This window comes from Myotis yumanensis, unplaced genomic scaffold (genome assembly GCF_028538775.1).
Source record: "Myotis yumanensis isolate MYYU_CA2020_CCGP unplaced genomic scaffold, mMyoYum1.0.hap1 SCAF_4, whole genome shotgun sequence".
Lineage (NCBI taxonomy): Eukaryota > Metazoa > Chordata > Mammalia > Chiroptera > Vespertilionidae > Myotis > Myotis yumanensis.
Window position 1 is genome coordinate 87,090,310 of NW_027223755.1, and position 20,417 is coordinate 87,110,726.

At 52.3% G+C, this 20,417-nt stretch overlaps 1 protein-coding gene across 2 annotated transcripts; it reads left to right on the forward strand.

Annotated features, from left to right (window-relative positions):
* Nucleotides 1–10,356: 10,356 nt before the first annotated feature.
* On the forward strand, nucleotides 10,357–19,561 carry ASL (argininosuccinate lyase). Of its 2 annotated transcripts, XM_070412864.1 has the most exons (17): nucleotides 10,357–10,424; nucleotides 10,622–10,676; nucleotides 13,716–13,910; nucleotides 14,315–14,398; nucleotides 14,691–14,747; nucleotides 14,887–14,984; nucleotides 16,045–16,122; nucleotides 16,206–16,283; nucleotides 16,692–16,744; nucleotides 17,085–17,147; nucleotides 17,326–17,440; nucleotides 17,563–17,647; nucleotides 17,779–17,838; nucleotides 18,108–18,191; nucleotides 18,963–19,043; nucleotides 19,168–19,274; nucleotides 19,364–19,561. In XM_070412864.1, the coding sequence occupies exons 2-17, from the start codon at nucleotides 10,665–10,667 to the stop codon at nucleotides 19,506–19,508; spliced, it is 1,395 nt and encodes a 464-aa protein (XP_070268965.1). In that variant the 5' UTR covers nucleotides 10,357–10,424; nucleotides 10,622–10,664; the 3' UTR covers nucleotides 19,509–19,561. The 2 variants fall into 2 exon arrangements, with proteins under 2 accessions (XP_070268965.1, XP_070268964.1); XM_070412863.1 differs by lacking the exon at nucleotides 10,357–10,424 and having other exon boundaries at nucleotides 10,535–10,676.
* Nucleotides 19,562–20,417: the final 856 nt, after the last annotated feature.

The window sequence follows — 20,417 nt, forward strand, 5'->3', positions numbered from 1 at the left end:
CTGCTGTTTGAAATTTTAACCCCGCATTTTGGCTTCTGTAATGCTTGCTGGCTTAAATAATAAGGAAAATAAGACTACTCCCATTTCAGAGAGGCCATTAAACCTTCCCCAGACGAAGTTATCAGTGCTGTCACCAGGCCAAGCCTTTGGTTGAGGTCTCAAAGCCCCAGCACATAGGGCCCTTTAAGAACTTGCAAAGGGAACCGGGGGAAAAGCCCATATTTGGGAGACAAAGAGGGTAAAATGGTATAAATACAGGAAACTTCCTGTGTGACGGGGCCCAGAATTTGAGAGACATTTTCCTCTGGGCCCATGTGTAGTAATAATAATAAATGTAACTCCATCTCTCTAAGCGTTGCTTGGTTCTTCTCTGGTTTTCTGTAACACTCTCATCATTGATGTTTCTATCTCTCTCCCTCTCCCTTCCTCTCTGAAATCAATAAAAATGTATCTTTTAAAAAATAAGACTAGTGCCTGTTTAAGAAAAAAAAAGTCTGGAAGGAAATGTGTCAAAATATTAAGTGGTGGGTGTCTTTAGATGAGTTAATTGCTAATTTTTTCTCCTTTGTTATAGTTCTATCCGTTATTTACTAAACTCATTCTCTTTGCAAGGTTCTTGCTAAGCACTTCATTATTCCAGAATATTGTGGAGGCTATGCAGTTGGTCAGCCTGTGATTCTGTTTACCTCCATCATTTTCATAGGGGCTGTTTGATTTTGGCATGTGTCCTGACCAGGAATCGAATCCAGAACTCCTGGTTCATGGATCAACAACCACTGAACCACACTGGCTGGGCTAAAAATATTATTTTAAAAACAACTAATTTTAAAAAATAATAAATAAATAAAAGCAACTAATTTACTTTAAAAATTTTAAAATAAAATGCCACCCCAGACCCTGCTGGCCTGGTTCATGTGAGAGTCCCCTGTACCTCCCTTGAGGAGAATGACCCCCACAAAGAAGTGCTGAAGATGCTCGTGTGTCATTCACTCAGCAAACGTAGTGATGGCCCATTTGGTGGTGGTGACACAAATGTGAATAATACACACTCCCTGCCCGGCCAGCGGACAGCCTAGTTGGAGAACCAGCTCTGGACATCAATAACTACAGTATGTTGTGTTTAGACGCGACGGAGCAAAAGGGAAATGACTAATGAGGTGGAGAGGCGTCACAAAGCCCAGGGTGTTTGAGCTGGTGCGGGGAGGAGCACACAAAGCCAAAGCTTCCGGAATGAGCTTCCACGGAAGAGAGGCTAGTGCCACTGAGGGCCCCACCATAAAATGGCTGAGCTCCAGGTGCTCCAAGGGAAGCCACCCTAAGTCTTTGGGGTTCATATGCAGTCACCCAACTTATCCCCGAGAGGCATCTGGGTAGTCGGGAGTGGGGCCTGCTCCCAGGGGGCGGCTGCCCAGGAGCCTGCAGGAAGAGAGAACCCAGCCAACAGAGCTGGGCTAGTCACGGGCTGAAACTCCAGCCTGGCCTGGCCCCGTTCAGGGCCTCCTGCAGCTTTTCTAACTTGAGGCTGCCTAATGCAGTGGTTCTCAACCTTCCTAATGCCTCGACCCTTTAATACAGTTCCTCATGTTGTGGTGACCCCCAATTTCATTGTTACAAATTGAACATAATAAAAGCATAGTAATTAATCACAAAAACATAATGTAATTATATATGTGTTTTCCGATGGTCTTAAGCGACCCCTGTGAAAGGGTCGTTCGACCCCCAAAGGGGTCGCGACCCACAGGTTGAGAACCGCTGGCCTAATGAGTCTCTATTCTTTGCCACCCAAAGCACACAAAACAAGTAAAAGGCTTTTTTTTTTTTTTTTTTTTCATAACAGCCTTTTTAGGCAGAGCTATCAAATATACACAAAGGTACAGAACATGAGCAAACCTTCTAAGTCTTCCAAGTGGAAAGTTCTGTTGAACATTGAAGCCATTAGGTCTAGGGCTCAGCAGAAAATCAGCAAATAGAGCTTTTGAAGTAGAAATAAAGTTCTTAAAGTTAAGTAACCCAGGAAGAGTCTAGAAGAATGAGACTGATTTGGTTGTTAGCTTTTCACATGTGTGTACTCATTTAATCCTAACGAAGTTCCCATGAGGATGTGTGCCAGGCACGGCACTAGCAGTCTCATTTACTTCTCTCAGGAGTTCTTGAAGTTAAAAGAACTACAATCAGCCCTAGCCAGTTTGGCTCAGTGGATAGAATGTTGGCCTATGGACTGGAGGGTCCTGGGTTCGATTCCAGTCTAGGGCACATGCACGGGTTATAGGCTCAATCCCCAATAGGGGGCATGCAGTAGGCAGCGGATCAATGATTCTCTCTCATCATTGGTGTTTCTCTCTCTTTCTCCTCTCCCTTCCCCTCTGAAATCAATAAAAATATATATATTTTTAAAGTACTATGATCAGCCCATTTCACAGAGAGGAATTGGGAAGTGGCAGAGAGGAATTTAGAGAGGAAACAGTGCAGCTCAGAGAGGAATTAAGAAGTGGCCAAGCCAGGGTTCTCACTCTTCTCTGGCCAACTCCAACACCCATGTGCACCAGCACCACCCCAACTTTACCCCTTTCAGTTTTAGGGCCTGCCAACATTAAGGGGACCTCCCTTTTTTGTATTACACCCTTCCTCAGTCATTTTGATGCGCCAAGGCGGAAATTTCAGAGGAGAGAGGCCAGGCAAGGTTTTCACACTTCTGAGGCAGATAAATCCTGGATAGCACTTAGCCCTCAGCTGAGAATAGGCACCATCCATTGTTGAACAGTCCTGGACCCCCATGCTGAAAATGAGGACGGACACAGAAAGTTTGCCTCTGATCAAGGCCTGGAAGGAAACATCAGCAGAGTTAGAATGGAGTTGTGATCCTTTTTTATCGCCCCAGGAGCAGGAATTGTAGACCCTAAGTGACATCTGCTTATGGGTTATATGCCTGGGACACACAGGAATGAGGCAGCCAAGTGTTGTGGTTATAGGTGTGGGCTCTGTAGCCAGACACCTGAGCTAAATGCAGGCTCTATCACTCACTCACTGTGTGGCCTTAGGCAAGTTTCTTAACAACCTTTCTGTGTCTTGGTTAATTCATCTATAAAACAATATAGAGTTGTTGTGCTCAGAATAGCACTTGGCAAGTGGGAAGCATGGGGGGTGGGGGGGGGGGATGTTAACTATTATTCTCCTATGTATCCAAAGCAAGGAAATAAGATTTTTAATAAAGAAAGCTCTAAGTATAAGGTGATATGTGCCTGTCATCTAGTCCTCATTGCAGATATACTGTCCATCTTCTTGGGGAAATCATGGAGTCCTTCATTACCCACCCTTACCTCGGAACAGTTGACATGAGTTAAGTTAGAGGCTTCCAATGAGTACAAAAATGTGTTACCTGGCAGTGCAGGGTGGGGGGGTGGCGGGGTGGGGAACAAGTGGTCAGCCCCATTCGGGAGCATTTTCCTGGAGTCTCTCCATATGGTAAGCAGAATCATGGTTCCTCAAAGATGTCCACACCCTGAATTCTGCAGATGTGATGAAGGTTATGAACCTTGAGATGGGCAGAGTATCCTGTGTCATTTGGACGGGCCCAATCTAATCACCTGGGTCCTTACAAGAGGAAAATCTTTCCCAGCTGATTTCAGAGTCAGGTGTGACTGTGGAAGCATGCTCAGAAAGATGCTATGTTGTCAGCTCTAAAGATGGAGGAAGGGGGCCATGAGCCAAGGGATGCAGGCGGTCTCCAGAAACCAGAAAAGGCAAAGAAATGAATTCTCCACTGGAACCTCCAGAAAGGACTGCAGCCCTGCCAACACCGTGATTTTATCCCAGTAAAAGCCATGCAGGACTATTAACACAGAGAATTGTGAGATAATAAATTTGTGGGGTTTTGTGTTATAATTTGTTACAGCAGCAATAGGAGACATAGTACATATACACCTTCTTCTTCACTCAATGCCCAGTACCCAGGTATCATTATCCTCTTTTTAATGTACCCCCAAAAGGTTAAGTCATTACCTGAGATCACACCCACAGAGTGAGGTGGCTGAGATTCACCCCCCGGCTCCTCTGACTCTCAGAGCCTGTCATGAAACACACTCTAGTCCGGTAACTGCCGCTTGAGCCCTTCCGAAGTGCTGCCCATGGTGAGGCCACTGCCCACGCTGGGTCACCAACTGTCTCCATTAATCACACACAGGATGGGGCTCTCGCCATCCTCTGCAGCAGTCATTCAGGTTCTGCACTCTCGACACTATGTAGGGTCGATCCTAATTCAGCATTTGAAGAGTACAGCAGCCCACAGGCCTCGAGATTCGTTGACCAACTTTTGTTTTCACCACAACGACTGGAAGGACAGTTGTCATGTGAGAGTCAGTAAGGATCATATTAGCCAGTTGTTCTTAACTCGAACCCTCAGGTAATTCATTTCTGATAAATCAACCTCTTGGCATGCTCCCAACATGGACACTATTGCTGCCCTGCACAGAAGGACAGCTTTGTGGCCAGACTGCTGGGGTTCAGCTCCCAGTTTGGTCACTTTCTAGCTGGGTGTTGTTTGGCGAGTCACTTAATCTCTCCCAGACTCAGTATTCTCATCAATAGAATGGGAGAAATGATAGTATTGGCCACAAGGGGTAGTTGTGAGGATTTAAGGAGATAATCACCTTGTATACAGTATAAGATGTTTGGCATAGTGCCTGGCACAGTTAGAGCTCAAGAAATTGTTGTTGAAGTTGTTAATAGCGCCCTAGCCGGTTTGGCTCAGTGGATAGAGCATCGGCCTGTGGACTGAAGGGTCCCAGGTTCCATTCCGGCCAAGGGCACATGCCCGGGTTGTGGGCTCCATCCCCAGGAGGGGGTGTGCAGGAGGCAGCTGATCAATGATTCTCTCTCATCATTGATGTTTCTATCTCTCTCTCCCTCTTCCTTCCTCTCTGAAATCAATAAAAAAAAAATTTTTTTTAAAGAAATTGTTAATAGCTATTATTGTCGTTTTATTTATTGTCCTATTGATAGAGAGAGAACACCTCAGCCCACCTCTAAATCTCTTCCTTCACCTTTTCTCCTTTTCTCAGGCAGGCGCCAGAGCGTGGGATTTCCCAGGATGATGCTCAGGAGGTATAATCAGGTGAGAGCCTCTTCCTTTTGTCCCTGTCTCCCCCTTTTCCTGAGAGCACATTTGTTACGAAAAATAATGGCAATGGCAGGACACTTAATGAGGCTGATTATGTAGCTGCCAGACCATCTTGAAATTTTATATCTGTATTATTAACTCAAATTCTCAGAACAAATCATACAAGCTAGGTATTTTTTATCATTGATTCATTTCTTTTTTCATTTCACAAATACTTATTGTATTATTTCAGTGTTCTCGTTATTTGGAAGACATTAAAAAATAAAACAGACAGCCCTGGCCAGCATGGCTCAGTGGTTACAGCATAGGCCCTCATATAGGGTCTCGAGTTCGATTATCAGTCAAGGGCACGTACCTGGGTTGCAGGTTTGATCCCCAGCCTGTATCTGGGCACAAATGGGAGGCAACCAATGTTTCTCTCTCTTTCTCCTCTCTCTCTCCCCTCCCCACCTCCTTACCACTCTCAATGGAAAAATATCCTAGGGTGTTTCTCTCCCTCTCCCTGCCCACTCCCTCCCCCTCTTCCACTCTCTCTAAAACTCAATGGATAAATCTATAATAATAAAAGTGTAACATGCTAATTAGACTGGACGTATCTTCCGGACAAAGCCGCAGCAAGCTGGTGTGGCTGAGGCAGAAGCGGCAGAGGCCCCCTGCCGCAGCAGGCAGGGCCAGGCCAAGGCCCTTGCACAAATTTAGTGCATCGGGCCTCTAGTAAATAAATAAAATGGTATAAATGAGACCTGGCCACATAGCTTAGTTGCTTAGAGCATTGTCTGGATATGCCAAGGTTGCAGGTTCCATCCCTATCAGGGCACATACAAGAAGCAACCATGCCCAGCTGGCATGGCTCAGTGAGCACCGACCTATGAACCAGGAGGTCACGGTTGGATTCCCGGTCAGGGCACATGCCCGGGTTTCGGGCTTGATCCCCACTGGAGGCATGCAGGAGTGGCCAATCGATGATTCTCTCTCATCATTGATGTTTCTATCTCTCTCTCTCCCTCTCCCTTTCTCTCTGAAATCAATAAAAATATATTTTTAGCCGAAACGGTTTGGCTCAGTGGATAGAGCGTCGGCCTGCGGACTCAAGGGTCCCAGGTTCGATTCCAGTCAAGGGCATGTACCTTGGTTGCGGGCACATCCCCACTTGGGGGGCATGCAGGAGGCAGCTGGTCAATCTCTCTCATCGATGTTTCTAACTCTCTATTCCTCTCCCTTCTTCTCTGTAAAAAATCAATAAAATATATATTTTTTAAAAAATATATATATATTTTTTTTGAAAAGAATTCTTAAAACCCAACAATAAGCAAACAACCCAATTTAAAAAGGGCAAAAAATCTGAACAGACACTTCACTAAAAAAGGCTTATGGATGGCAAATAACCACATGGGAAAATGCTCAGCATTAGTCACTAGGGAAATGCAAATTAAAATGATAATGAGATGCCATTATGCACCTATAAGAGTGAATAAGTTAAAAAGACTGACCATTCTAAGTGTTGACTAGGATGGACAGAACCGGAACTCATAGACTTCTGGTGGGAAAAGTAAAATTGTACCACTTTGTAATACTATTTGTTAATGTCCTAAAAAAATTAAACATATGATCCAGCCATTCTACTTCTAGGTATTTACCTAAGAGAAATGAAAGCATATGTCCATAGAAAGACTTGTGCATAATGTTTATTTATAATAACTGCCCCCCCATCCCTAATCCCTGGCAACCACTATTCTGTCCTCCATGTCTAAAATTTTGTCATTTCAAAAATGTTGTATTTGTAGAATCAATATTGATGTATTCCTTTGGGATCGGCTTTTTTTTTTTTTTTTTTTTTTTTTTCACAAAGCATAAAATTTCCAGGAGATTCAGCCAAGTTGTGGCATGTATAAATTGTTCATTTATTTTTATTGTTGAGTTATATTCCATGGTATATATTTATACTGTAATTTATTTTTATGGGTCATTTTAAAATACAAAATTATTATCATTACCTGCTGCTTGCAAAGGGCACCAATAATTTATTTTGCAGTTGTTGGGTGGCATGTTCTCTAAATATTCTGACATATAACATGCAAAATAAGTGTTAATTGGCTGTTTATGTTATCAGTAAGGCTCCCAGTCAATAGCAGTTAAGTTTTTGGGAGTCAAAAGTTATACATGGATTTTCAGCTGTGTGGGGTTGGACGCCTCTAATTTCCACATTGTTCAAAGGTGAACTGTAGTTGTTTGTCTATCATCTTGTTATTTTTTCTATCTGTACTTATGTCATTTATTTCTGACTTCTTTTGGATTGAGGATATTTTAAAAGTCCATTTTATCTCCTCTATTGGGTTTTTATATCCACATTTTTTGGTGGTTGCTCTAAGGATTACAATATGAATCCCTAACTTATCCCAATGTTCCCTGAATTAAAATTATACCTCTTCATGTACTAGTATAATGTAAGAATCTTACAACAGTATAATTCCATTGGTATCCCTCTCCACTTGTTATAAAACTAACAATATATTATTATTTTTAAATAGTTATTTGTATTTAAATTTTTTTAAGGATTTTAAAAAGTCTTCTATGTATAGTTGCCTTGTCTGGTGCTCTTTATTCCTTCTGTAGACTCAAGCTTCCACTTGATGTCATTTCCCTTCAGCTTAAAAACTTCCTTAGCTTTTCTTAAAGTCTGGGTCTCCTGGCAATGAAATTGGGTACCTGTCATTTAATAAGGCTTGCTACCATGTCTGTTGCATTATAGGATTCAGACAATACTAGAAATTCCCTGGGTGATGGCGAACCTTTTGAGCTCGGCGTGTCAGCATTTTGAAAAACCCTAACTTAACTCTGGTACTGTGTCACATATAAAAATTTTTTTATATTTGCAACCATAGTAAAACAAAGATGTATATTTTTGATATTTATTTTATATATTTAAATGCCATTTAACAAAGAAAAATCAACCAAAAAAATGAGTTCGTGTGTCACCTCTGACACGCGTGTCATAGGTTCGCCATCACTGGAATAGACTCACCCCAATCCTCAAACCCCAGCAACCTCATCCTGGCAGTCTGAAAAGGAGCTGGGTCTGATGGTGATCAAAGAGGTCCCAGAGAATGAGACACCTGCAATGGCTTCCCACAGCCCAGTCTTCCTTCCAGTCATGTTCCCGCAACAAACTTAGGGTCCACCTAAACCTCCCACTTAGAGCAGGAGCAGTGAGGCTATTGTACGGGCTGAGTGTTGTCTCTTCAAGGCCTAAGAATGTCATTCCTCAGAGCCCTTTCTTTGATCTCTTTATGGACTGCAGACAGCAGAGGGTGGCCTCCTGGTGGTTAGAGATGACCTGTCCCTCCTGTCCTCTTCCCTGCTCTAGTAACAGACTGGCCCCTGACACTTACACTTCCCTGAGCCTCTCTTAGCCTCCCAGAGGTTTTGCTCAGGGGTCTCAGCTTTTTCAGAGGGAACTTGGCTGCTCATGAGTCTTTTATGGATGCTAAGGACATCTCTTCAGGATTAAGGTCATGTCCACTTTAGTGTGTACTGTCAGGGCCTTAGCTGCCGACTCCATTGACTGGGTATTTATCCACAAGCCTTTATGCTGCCTCCTTGTCTTTCTCCTTCTCCTGAGTTCCTTTTCCCAACCCTGCAGTGGCCTCCACACAGGCCACATTTGCTATGTGCAGCAAGCAAACCTAAGATGATGGCCTCTCTTATGTCATGTGGTACAGTGTGGGCAGCCAGACTGTCCCCCACTGACTGGGTGCCCATGGGCACATCCTATAAGCCCGAAGCCCTTGCAGCTTTAGTTTATTCACCTGTTAACAGGACTGTTGTGAAAATGAAATGAGATTAATCATGTGAAGTCTCTAGTACAGAATCTGGAAGCTGATGAGTTGCCCAAGTTAGGTATTGTGGTTACAGCCCTGCCCTCCAACATTTTTCCCAACTCCCTTTCCAGCCTCAATTCATTTGCCGAGGGGTTTGGCTCCTGTATGCTGATGGATATTCAGGAATGTGACCTCATTTTGCAGAGTGCCACTGGCTTTCACATTTGGCCTCCCAGGAAGGGATGTCAGGCCTCAGACACTAGCAGGTAGATCCTAGGGACTTGCCACATGCTCTCTCAGTTTTCAGGACCCCTGGCCTACTGGGGTCAGAGAGGTAAGATGGGTGAGGCCTTGCTTCCAAGGAGCTCACATCTGCGTGGGGGAGAAGACCCAGAAGCCACAACTACAGCGCTTCGGGTTCAGGGAAAGACTGCCAGATGTGCCTAGTCTCAGGATCCCTGGGGAGCACCTGGATCCAGCATCCAGAGTCTCCCCGACATCGATGAAGCCTGGCTAGAACACTGATGGACGAATGGGAGGTAGCAAGACACACAGTGAGGGAAGGACATCCAGGCATAGGGAAGAGCATTTAAGGCAGCTCGAAAAAGCCCGATACATTACTGGAAGTCCACTCCTGAGTGAGGGCTAAAAACCTTCAACCCACAAGGCATCCAACACCAAACTCTCTCCCTTGAATGCAAAGCCCTTCACAATCTTGCCCCACCTTCCTTCCCCTCTCTCCTCCCACCCCCACCCTCAAACCCCGACCCTTTATTACAGCCACTCTGATGGTTTCCTGTTCTCCACACGGGCCATTCTCGTTGGCCTCCAGGCCTTTGCCCAGGCTGCTCCCTCTGCAGGGAATGTCCTAATCTTCACTGAGCTCACTCCCTCTCCTCTTCCAAAACCGGACTCAGGAGACATCTCCACTAGAAGCCCTTCCAGTAGGAGTAGGAGTCCCGGGCTACCCCTTAGACACCAGCCCGTTATTTTTGTTGAATAATCATTTAATCATGCCAAGGAAATATTCCCTGTGACTGGCGACACGCCCCCGCCCTCCGCACACCTTTGCCCATGCTTTGTTAAAGCTTCTGGAGGCAGGCGTCATTTCTTATGCTCTTTCTTCCGTGTCTAACTCTGTACCTGCCACACAGGAGGTTCCCAGCACGTGTTTGTTGAATGAATAAATGATCGGCAGGCCGTTTCACATTATATGTATCGTCCACCAGGCCCCGCCCGCGTCTTCGCCTCGACCCCCAGCTCCTGTCCCCAGCGCCGGGAGGACTTGCTGCCCGGAGCGCCTCCGCGGCGCAGGCACCGACCCCTGCCCACACCCTGGGGCCGCCCCGCCCCGCCCACATCGGTCCTTCGGGGATTGGTGCCACCGCCGCCAGGAGGCGGGGACAGGTCCCGGCTGCTGCTGACGCCGTCTCCGCCAGAAAAGCCCCGCGGGCTGGCAGGCGGGGGACAGACGGCGCGGCCAGGCGGTGGTGAGTGCGTGGCGGCCGGACGTGGGGCGGGGCGGGCGGGACGGGCGGCAGCGGGGACGCCCAGGACCGAGGCGCTGCTCGCGTCCGCCGCCCCACGTGCCGCGCTCCGCCAAGCGCTGTGCGGGAGCCCGGGGCAGCTCCTCCCTGGGGACCCCGCCCGGGGCCGAGGAGGTCGTCAGTCGCGTCTTGTCTTCCAGACCCGGAGGATCGAGGCTCCCGGACGACGAGGAACCACCCAACATGGCATCGGAGGTGAGTGGCACCTCGGGGACGCGGGTCCTGCCAGACTCCGGGCGAGGGGGAGGGGCGCCCTGCGACCTGCGCGCGGCATCTCCTGGTGCCACACCGGCCGCTGGCCGCCCTCCTGGTGATGGTCCTGACCGGCTCCAGGCAGCGGGCACCTGCCAGAGCCTGGCAGAGACCTGCGCCCCTCCCGCACCCCTTCCCAGAGTCTGTGTGGCAAACCCACCGAAGCACACTGCTCGGGAAGGCGGCCCTGACCCCACCTGCTGCCGAAGCAGGTGTCCCCGAGTGGCAGAATCCACATGACAGGCGGTGGAAAGAGCCAGGCAGTAGGGGACCTTGCCCTGCGGCCCCAGTGGCCCCAGTGGCCCCAATGGCCCCAGTGCCCTGAAGCTTCCTCCCTGCCCTAGAGCCAGAGGACTCCTGGCTTGTCTTCCTGACCAGAGTGGCAGGAGTCTGAGGCACAGCTCCTTTCCTGTGCCCCCGCTGATTTATCTGGCAAATGGGGGGAATGATAGTCGTCTGCCTCCCTCTGTAAGGTACTAGATTTATGAGGTCATTGCTTGGAACCCTTCAGGTAAAAGGGACTGTTTGCTTGATGTCCTGGGACCTGGGAAGCAGGCGGTCTGCGTTTCAGTCCCTCCTGGCCCTCATTAGCTGGCAACTCACTTCCTCCTCTGGACCTGTTTGTGCATCTGAATAAATGGGATAAGAATGCCTGCCCTGCCAGCCTCGAGGTCCCGGTGGAGGGCTGGGGGCAGGGCCTGGACTTTGGAGCCCAACAGACTTGGTTTCTGAACAGTCACTGGACCTCCCGGAACCTCTCTTCTCGTTTATAAAATAGGAGTGACAGTGCCCCCCTCGTAGGAGGGTGCGACAGCACATATAGAGCGCCTAGACAGGGCCAGGTAACAGTAGGTGCTCAGTAAGTGGTGGCAGAGTGTACTCACAGTAACATCTCAGCCCAACCCAGTGCCCCTGCCCCTTGCCCTAACGGGATCATTCTGGCCCAGATGTTCGCTGCCTTAGCAGTTCCCTCTCCACCACATTGGGCTTTCCCGGTGCCCAGGCTGTGGCACCTCATTCTGACACTTTCCTGGGGTCCTTTTAAGCCTGCCAGTGGGGTGGGAGCTTGGCCCCAAAGCAGAAAAGGCTGCTTTCAGGAGACCAGGGTGCCAGGTGACCTCTGCTTGCCCCAGGCTGTCCTGTGGGTTTGCACTAATTGGTTTGGCGGCAGCCCCACTTGTTAAGTAGTTGTTATTACTAACAACCCAGGCAGGGAGTCCAGGGACCTGCTGGGAGAGGTGGTGCCTCTGGCTGAGGGGCAGGCTGGCTCCCCATCCTTACTGGCTTGCCCTGGCCCTCTGGCCCCAATAGTTAGGCCTGGGACCCCATGGGTTTTTTTTACTTCTTTAATTTTTTTAATATATATTTTTTATGGATTTTTTTTTACAGAGAGGAAGGGGGAGGGATAGAGAGTTAGAAACATCGGTGAGAGAGAAACATCCATCAGCTGCCTCCTGCACATCTCCTACTGGGGATGTGCCCGCAACCAAGGTACATGCCCTTGACCGGAATCGAACCTGGGACCTTTCAGTCCGCAGGCCGACGCTCTATCCACTGAGCCAAACCGGTTAGGGCGGGACCCCATGTTTTGATAGAGATCAAGGTTTGCTGGGGCAGAGAGAATAAGGGGCAGGCCCAGTTCAAAAGGCTGAGGGGGCGGAGGCAGCTGCTGCAGGGTGGCCAAGGCTGCTGGGCACTGAGGGGTCAGCTCACAGCCTGGGCCTGAGGGTGGCGGAGGCCCCATGGTGCACACAGGAACCAAGCGAAGGCACACCCTGGCCCACGCAGGCCTCGGCTGCTCCCTTAGTAATACCTAGAATTTACTGAGTCCTTATCGAGTGGCAGGCACTGTGCTGTGTATGCACTTGGCAAATTTTATCAAATCGATAGAGGGGCAATCCTGAGGCTTTGAGAGGTTATATAACGTGGTCATGGTCAGGTGGCTAACAGAGGGACAGAGGAGGACATGTCCCCAGTGGCCATTTAAACCCCACTCCAGGGGAAAGATGCCAGAGAAGTACCACCCACACCTCCACCGTGGCACACTCTCTTCCAAATCCTTGGCACTCTGAGTGCTCATACTGCTTCAAAGGTGTTCTGCACCCCTCCCCCATCTGTCCCATGCCCTGGCCTATGCCCTCTTTCAAAACAGATGTCTCTATCCCATCTCTCTGCCCTTGGCTCCTGGGGGCAGAGGGGCAGCTAGTGACCTCCTAGAAGGCCAGTGATAACAGGTGTGTCGGAGGTGCTCTCCAAAGAAGTTTTGGGGATGGGACCTTCGGTCCTGCCCCGAGCGATGGGAGGGAAATGCAGGTAACTTGAGCCTGATGGGTCCCTCGGTGCCTCCTTGCCTGTCCTTGCAGCAGACGTTCAGAATAGCAGAGCCAGCAGAGGTCCTGGCGGAACATGGGTTCAGAGTGTACGCGGGCTGCCTTCACACTGCCGGACGGCAGTCCTGGCTCTGCCACCCCCGGCGAGGGCAAAAGATACATAACTGTTCTGGGCTTCAGTTTCCCCCTCTCCGTACCGGATAGATTGGTGCCCACTTCAGAGCGTCGCTGTCAGTACGTGCCCAGCATTTAGAACAGTGCCGGTAAACTGAGACGTTACCAGGATTATATCATTATCACTGGTACATCAGAGCTGATTCAAACTCTGGATGCCACCTTGGCCAATAGCAGAAGTTCTGCTGTGGTCTCAGGGGTCCTTGTACCCTGCCACCATCTCCCTGGAGCAGTGTCAGGTGGTGGGAAAGAGCCCTAACTTCACTGTCCAGCCACCTTCCCACACTCACTCCTTGGGCAAGTGCCTGCCTCTCTCTGAGCCTCAGTTTCCTTATCTGTCCAGTGAGAATAATCCTGCCCGCTCGCTGGCTGCCACTGCCATCACATTGATAACCCTCCTGCGGGCCCTTTGTGAGAGGCACTGCCCTGGAGGTTGGCGGAGGGCGGGGAGATTAATTGCTCCTGCTCTCCTGGCCAGAGCGGGAAGCTATGGGGCGGCCGGTTTGTGGGCGCAGTGGACCCCATCATGGAGAAGTTCAACGCGTCCATCGCCTACGACCGGCAACTGTGGGAAGTGGATGTGCAAGGCAGCAAGGCCTATAGCCGGGGCCTGCAGAAGGCAGGGCTCCTCACCAAGGCCGAGATGGACAAGATACTCCACGGCCTGGACAAGGTACTGTTCATGCCCCAAGGTCCTTCGAGGGCCCCTTCCTGTGGCCTCGGGCTCCCATCACATCCCCCAGCACAGGTTGCAGTGTCATCCTAAGCCTCTCACGTCCCTTTGTGGTGATTATGCACCTAGAGAGGTGCCCTTTACCCCTGTACAGAGCTTGCTGTCTCTCTTCATCCTGAATGCCCCGTGGCCCCGTGGCTCATGGGCAAAGGTGCATAGTGCCTGAGATGCTCCCTTGGGTGGGGGCTGCACAGCCCTGCCCCCCGCCCCCCCCCCCACCACTCCCAGGACTCAGCTCCAATCCAGGGACAGTCAGTGATCAGGGTGAGGGTGGAACAGGGCTTGGCCCTCTTGGCTGCCCATGCCTGCCAGCCTGACCCCTGGGTGGCTGCCATCTACTACAGGTGGCGGAGGAGTGGTCCCAGGGCACCTTCAAACTAAATCCCAACGATGAGGACATCCACACAGCCAATGAGCGGCGTCTCAAGGTATGACCCATCCTCTCTCCTCTCTCTCCCACCCCCTGCCCCCGCCTTCCCTCTCCACTTGCCCTGGGCCACTTTGAGCATAAGCACCAAATGTCTGTTCACTTGTCATTGGCAGAGTTTGGGCGGGACTTCAGAACAGAAGGCCTTGGCAGAGAGGGCAGAGACTAGGGCGGGACCCGGGGCCGCTGGGGCAGGGAGGGAGGACTCCAGGGCAGGGAGGAAGCATGACCACCTGGGTGGACCCCACTGGGCGTGAGCAGCAGACCCTGACCCATGCCTCCTCCACCCCTAGGAGCTCATTGGTGAAACTGCAGGGAAACTGCACACAGGACGAAGTCGGAACGACCAGGTGCCGCCAGCCCCTCCACCTCCACCCTGTGCTGCGCAAACTTGGGGAGCTCAGACAGCAGCGTTGGGGCTCAGCAGCTGTCCTGGCTCCCCAGGGGAGTCACCCATCAGTCTCCCTGAGTGCCGCCTCCCCTCCACAGGTGGTCACAGATCTCAGGCTGTGGATGCGGCAGAACTGCTCGACGCTCTCTGCCCTCCTCCGGGAGCTCATCAGAACCATGGTGGACCGGGCAGAGGCGTGAGTCCCCTGGGGACGCCTAGGTGCAGAGAAGGGCATGAAGGCAGCCAGGTCTTCTTCTCCCCTGAGACAGGCAGCTTGAATACCAGCCCTAGGAGGCAGGGGTGAAGAGGGTAGGGGAGCCAGGCCTTGGGGCGCAGGGGGTCCCAGAGCTCCTGGACTGAGTGAGCAGAGCAGCAGGAGTGGGGTGTTTCTTGCAGTATGCTTTACCCCACGGCAGGCGGGGCAAGCTCACGCGGCAAGCTCACGCTTTGAGGCTTCACAAGCAGGAAGCTAAAGCACTGGGCAGATGCCCTGAAGCCCGAGGAAGGGGGCTGGCTGTGCCTGGGGCAGACAGAGCCGCTCCCCAGCTGCCTGTGCCCCTCGTCCCCATTTCTGCCCAGCACGCTGGCAAAGGACAGAGCCAAAGGCTGCCTCCCACCGGCCTCATCCCCAAGCTTTGGCTTCTGTGCCTTGGCTACTGAGAAGTCCCTATTTGGTGTCAGGGACAGGGTTGACCCCTCCTTTTCCCCAACTCCCTGTGACCTCTGTTTCACAGACCGCATCACCTGGGGGCACACCAGGGCACAAGCACCATCACCCTTGGGGGCCGGAGGAGTAAAGAGGGCCTGCTGAGGAGCGCTGGCCTTCTCTTTTGGGGTAGTGAAAGGTTCTAAGATTGATGTGGTGATGGTTGTACACTTCAAATGAGAGGATTGTATGTGAGTCATCACCTCAGTAATGTTTACTAAAAAAAACAAACCAGAACCAGCGCCCACAGCACTCGGCCTCTGTCCCGCCCACTCTGAAGGGCCCCCGGCTCTCTGGGCTCCTGGGGAGCTTCTCACTCACAGACATGGCTCCCACTGCCAGGTGGTACCCGCTGTGCTGTGAGTAGCAAAGACCCGAGCTGAGGGTCTAATCCACGCTTGGTCTTGGGTCTGTTCCCTTACAATGATTTATCCCCAGGAGGTCACTCGACTCCTCGTGCAGGGAGGTCCCGGTAGACCTGCCCTGCTGTTTTCTGGAGGGGCCAGGCCGGCAGGCCCTCAGGCACCCTGCCCCTACTCTTCCCCCACAGGGAACGGGACATCCTCTTCCCAGGGTACACACACCTGCAGAGGGCTCAGCCCATCCGCTGGAGCCACTGGATCCTGAGGTGAGTGGGACAGTGATCGAGGGGCCATGATGGAGGGGAGGCCCCCTGGCTGCCCTGACCTTCCGTTCCCTGGCTTCCCACAGCCACGCCGTGGCACTGACCAGAGACTCTGAGAGGCTGCTGGAGGTGCAGAAGCGGATCAATGTCCTGCCCCTGGGGAGGTGAGTGAGGTCCCAGTGCTCCGAGGGTGGGGACAGGGCTGCTGCCACATAGTTAGCATGGCCATTGGGGACTGACAGAAGAGGAGGAGCCAGCAAGGACCGAGGGGACTGGCCTTCCCATCCAGAGTTCTTCCTACATAGGCAGGCGGGATCTTGCAGGGACACCCAGTTCTCTCAGGGTGTGGACAACCAAGCTAGCAAGTGTGTCAGGGCAGGGCCAGAGCTCTCCAGAGAAGCCCCTGAGAGCCAGCCAGTTACCCACAGCCTGCCATTCCCTGCCCGGGGACAAGTGTCAGGCACCAAGCTGACTGGCCGTAGCCCTGGCAACCAGGACGCAACTCTGGGTGTGTATGTGCCAGGGCCTGCTTTCCAGGAGCCCTGGTCACTCAGAATCCCCTGCCCCTGCAGTGGGGCCATTGCAGGCAATCCTCTGGGTGTGGACCGGGAGCTGCTCCGAACAGGTAAGCCCTCCGCCCACCCTCAGGAGATCACCATCAGCTTCTGCCGGGGTCTTGCAGAGAGAGGGCAGGGGTCTGGGTGACTCCTGTTACCTACGGACACTGAAGTTAGAGAGGCAAGAGAAGGCCTGTGACAGAGGTGCATGGCCCTGGGTACACTCAGGGCTCCTGCCTCCCTCTGGGACCCGTACAAGAGGCCCTCCTCACCTCCCGTCCCTCCCTACTCCTCCCCTCTGAAAGGGGGCCACGGGGAGGTGGCTGGGCAGCCTGGTTTAGGGTGGAGGAAGCCCATCCTTGTCCACTAGCCCAGCCCTATTGCCTTCCCCTTCTCCCCCTTGTCCAGAACTCAAATTTGGGGCCATCACTCTCAACAGCATGGATGCTACCAGTGAGCGAGACTTTGTGGGTGAGTCCTGGGGGCCAGCCCACTCATCCCCTGCACGGTGCCCCGCCTCTGTGCCCCAGACCCCGTCCTCTCCAGCTGCCGCCCCCTCCCATATGGTCCACCTGAAGCTTCTCCAGGCGGGTGGAGAGCAAGGGAGGCCTGGTGACCCGAGAGCCTGCCTTCCCTCCCCTCCCACAAGCCGAGTTCCTGTTCTGGGCCTCGCTGTGCATGACCCATCTCAGCAGGATGGCTGAGGATCTCATCCTCTACGGCACCAAGGAATTCAGCTTTGTGCAGCTCTCCGATGCCTACAGGTAAGGCCACGCGCTGCCCTGCCCCGCTCTGCGCCCCCACATGCCTTCCTTCCTCTCCGCCCCAGCCAGCAGAGCAGCCTGGGGCAGAGGAGCCCCTTCAGCCCCAGCATCTCTGTCCCTAGCACTGGAAGCAGCCTGATGCCCCAGAAGAAAAACCCAGACAGCCTGGAGCTGATCCGGAGCAAGGCGGGCCGAGTGTTTGGACGGGTGAGACGGGCAGGGAGCAGGGCAAAGCCTCTGGCTGACCCGGGGGGGGGGGGGGGGGGGGGGGGGTGTCCTGGGGAAGCTTCCAGGGCGGGCTCCAAGGTCCCGCCTCCTGACCCTCACTCTGCCCTCAGTGTGCTGGGCTCCTGATGACCCTCAAGGGACTTCCGAGCACCTACAACAAGGACTTACAGGTGTGAGGCTGCGGGCGGTGGGGGAGGGGCCCCTCTGCATATACGCCACGTACCGGTTCGCAGCGCCCTGGCACTTCCAGGCAGGGGCCCCACAGAATTGCCACGCTCCATCCCGTGCTCCCAGACCCTGACCACCCTGAGAGCTCTCTCCTCTCCCTCGGTGTGGGGTGTAGGGGGTGCTGAGTGGTCCCAGTGGAAAGCAGTGGGGACGCCTCCGTGAGGGACGGGGCTGCTGAGCCCTCACCTCCTGCCACGTGCCTCCCTCTCAGGAGGACAAGGAAGCCGTGTTTGAAGTGTCAGACACCATGGGTGCCGTCCTCCAGGTGGCCACTGGCGTCATCTCTACGTTGCAGGTAAGACACGCATCTTCTCTCCCGGTCCCTAAACTCTGGGATGGGCAGAGGGTGATCATGAGAGGAGGCTAGGGTGGGTGGTCCAGAAGCCCTGGGGCAGGGGGAGGGGGCATGTGTTTGGTCCTGCCTTTGAGGGGCAAAACTATGGAAGTAGTTAGACTCAAGGAGTCCCATCACCTGGCCTGACCAGATTTCTTTTTATTATGGGAAATTCCATTATGCAACGGTTGGGAACATGTGTATGAACCCCTGTGTACCAACACCCGGCTTTAGCAATAACCACCTCATGGCCATTCTTGATTTGGCAGCTATCTTCACCCCACCCCCTTATTTGAACCAGATCCCCATCTGCGTATCATTTCAATCCTAACTAGTTCAGGATGTGTCTAAAGCAGTGGTTCTGGGACCAGCAGTGTCTGCATCACCTGGGAACTTGAGAGAGTGCAATTCTGGGCCTCATTCCAGTAACACTGGATCCGACTCCAGAGGTGGGGCCTGGCGGTCTGTATTTGTAATAAATCCTGCAGGTGATTCTGCTGTGCACTAAAGATAAGGACTCTGGAAACATAACAGCAACCCCTATAGCACACCTAAAAATTATCAATAATTATGAAAAGACAGCTCGAGCCGGAGAGAGCAAACAGGGTGGGAAAGAGTGGATATGCCCAGGGCAGGAGACATACTGGCTGAGGGGTAAGCTTGGAGCTGGCAGCTTCAGGCCTGGGGTCCCCAGGGCCCCAAGACTCACCACTTCCCCACCCACATCCCCAGATTCACCGTGAGAACATGGTGCAGGCTCTTAGTCCTGACATGCTGGCCACTGACCTCGCCTACTACCTGGTCCGCAAAGGGGTGAGTGTGGGGCGGCTGGGGTGGAGGGCCAGGGGTAGGGGTGGTTAGGGTGGCACAGGTACCCACAGCAGGGCAAGGAGCCAGGAAGCCTGCTTCAGTGCTGCCCTCTGCTCGGCACCTGCAGATGCCATTCCGCCAGGCCCACGAGGCCTCTGGGAAAGCAGTGTTCATGGCGGAGACCAAGGGGGTCGCCCTCAACCAGCTGTCGCTGCAGGAGCTACAGACCATCAGGTGCGGCCCCCTCCCCTCCCTCTGCTGCCTCCCAGGTCCCTGAGGCTGCGTGGCTGGGCTGCGCTAGCCCATCTCCTTCCTTTCCCCAGCCACCTGTTCTCGGGCGACGTGAGCCAGGTGTGGGACTACGGGCACAGCGTGGAGCAGTATTCTGCCCTGGGTGGCACCGCCCGCTCCAGCGTCGACTGGCAGATCAGCCAGGTGCGAGCGCTGCTTCGAGCCCAGCAGGCCTAGGTCCCCCACCCCGCTCCCCAATAAAGTTCGCCTCGAGGAGGCTGCTGCCTGTCTCCTGCTGAGCCTGACTCCTTCCCTGGGGCATGCTGGGGTCTGTTGGGAGGCAGTGGAGGTCATCAAGGAGGTGAAGAAACTGGACAAGGATGGCGAGTCACGGTGGGCATTGCATCTCATCAGAGCCTCTGCCCTGCTCAGACCCCTCTTCCCTTCACTGGGCAGGGCGGGTGGGGTGGGGGCATCACAGTGACCTCCTGTCCTGGGTGTCTTGGCAGGACTGGCCTCTCTGGAGCCCTGTTGGGACCTGAGGGCTTCATTCACCAGTCAGTCCCTGTCTATCTCCTTCCTTCCAGGGTCCCCGAGGCCCCCCTACTCCCATTCTTCCCGCTTAACCCACCTCCCCTGGGCCATCAGGCACAATTGCAGGGTATCGTTGTCCTGAGGGATAGTTGGTGTACGATGCCTGGCACTAGGTAAGCTTCAGACACAGGTTATAAGAAGGCACCTCCTCCAATGGGCAGAGATACTCTAGTCAATAAATGGTATTGGGAAAATTGGACAGATACATGCAAAAAAAATGTAATTAAAGCACCTTCTCACAGCATATACAAGAAAAAAACTCAAAATGGATTAGAGCTGTAAATGTAAGACCTGAAACCATGAAACTTCTAGAAGAAAACATAGGCAGTAAACTCTCACATTGCTCTTACTAATATTTTTTTCTGATCTATCTCCTGGGTTAAGGAGAACAAAAGAAAAAAACAAACAAATGGGACTACATCAAACTAAAAAGTTTTTGCACAGCAAAGGGAACCATCAACAAAACAAGAAGACAACCTACTGAGTGGGAGACTATATTCACCAACGATACATCTGATAAGGGGTGAACTGAATTTGGAGGGGACACCATTC

What these genes read in the sequence shown, in the direction of transcription:
- ASL (XM_070412864.1), top strand. An exon ending in GACGAAGTCGGAACGACCAG is followed by an intron (nt 14,748 to 14,886) that starts GTGCCGCCAGCC and finishes TCCCCTCCACAG; the next exon opens with GTGGTCACAGATCTCAGGCT. An exon ending in CAGTGAGCGAGACTTTGTGG is followed by an intron (nt 17,148 to 17,325) that starts GTGAGTCCTGGG and finishes CCCTCCCACAAG; the next exon opens with CCGAGTTCCTGTTCTGGGCC.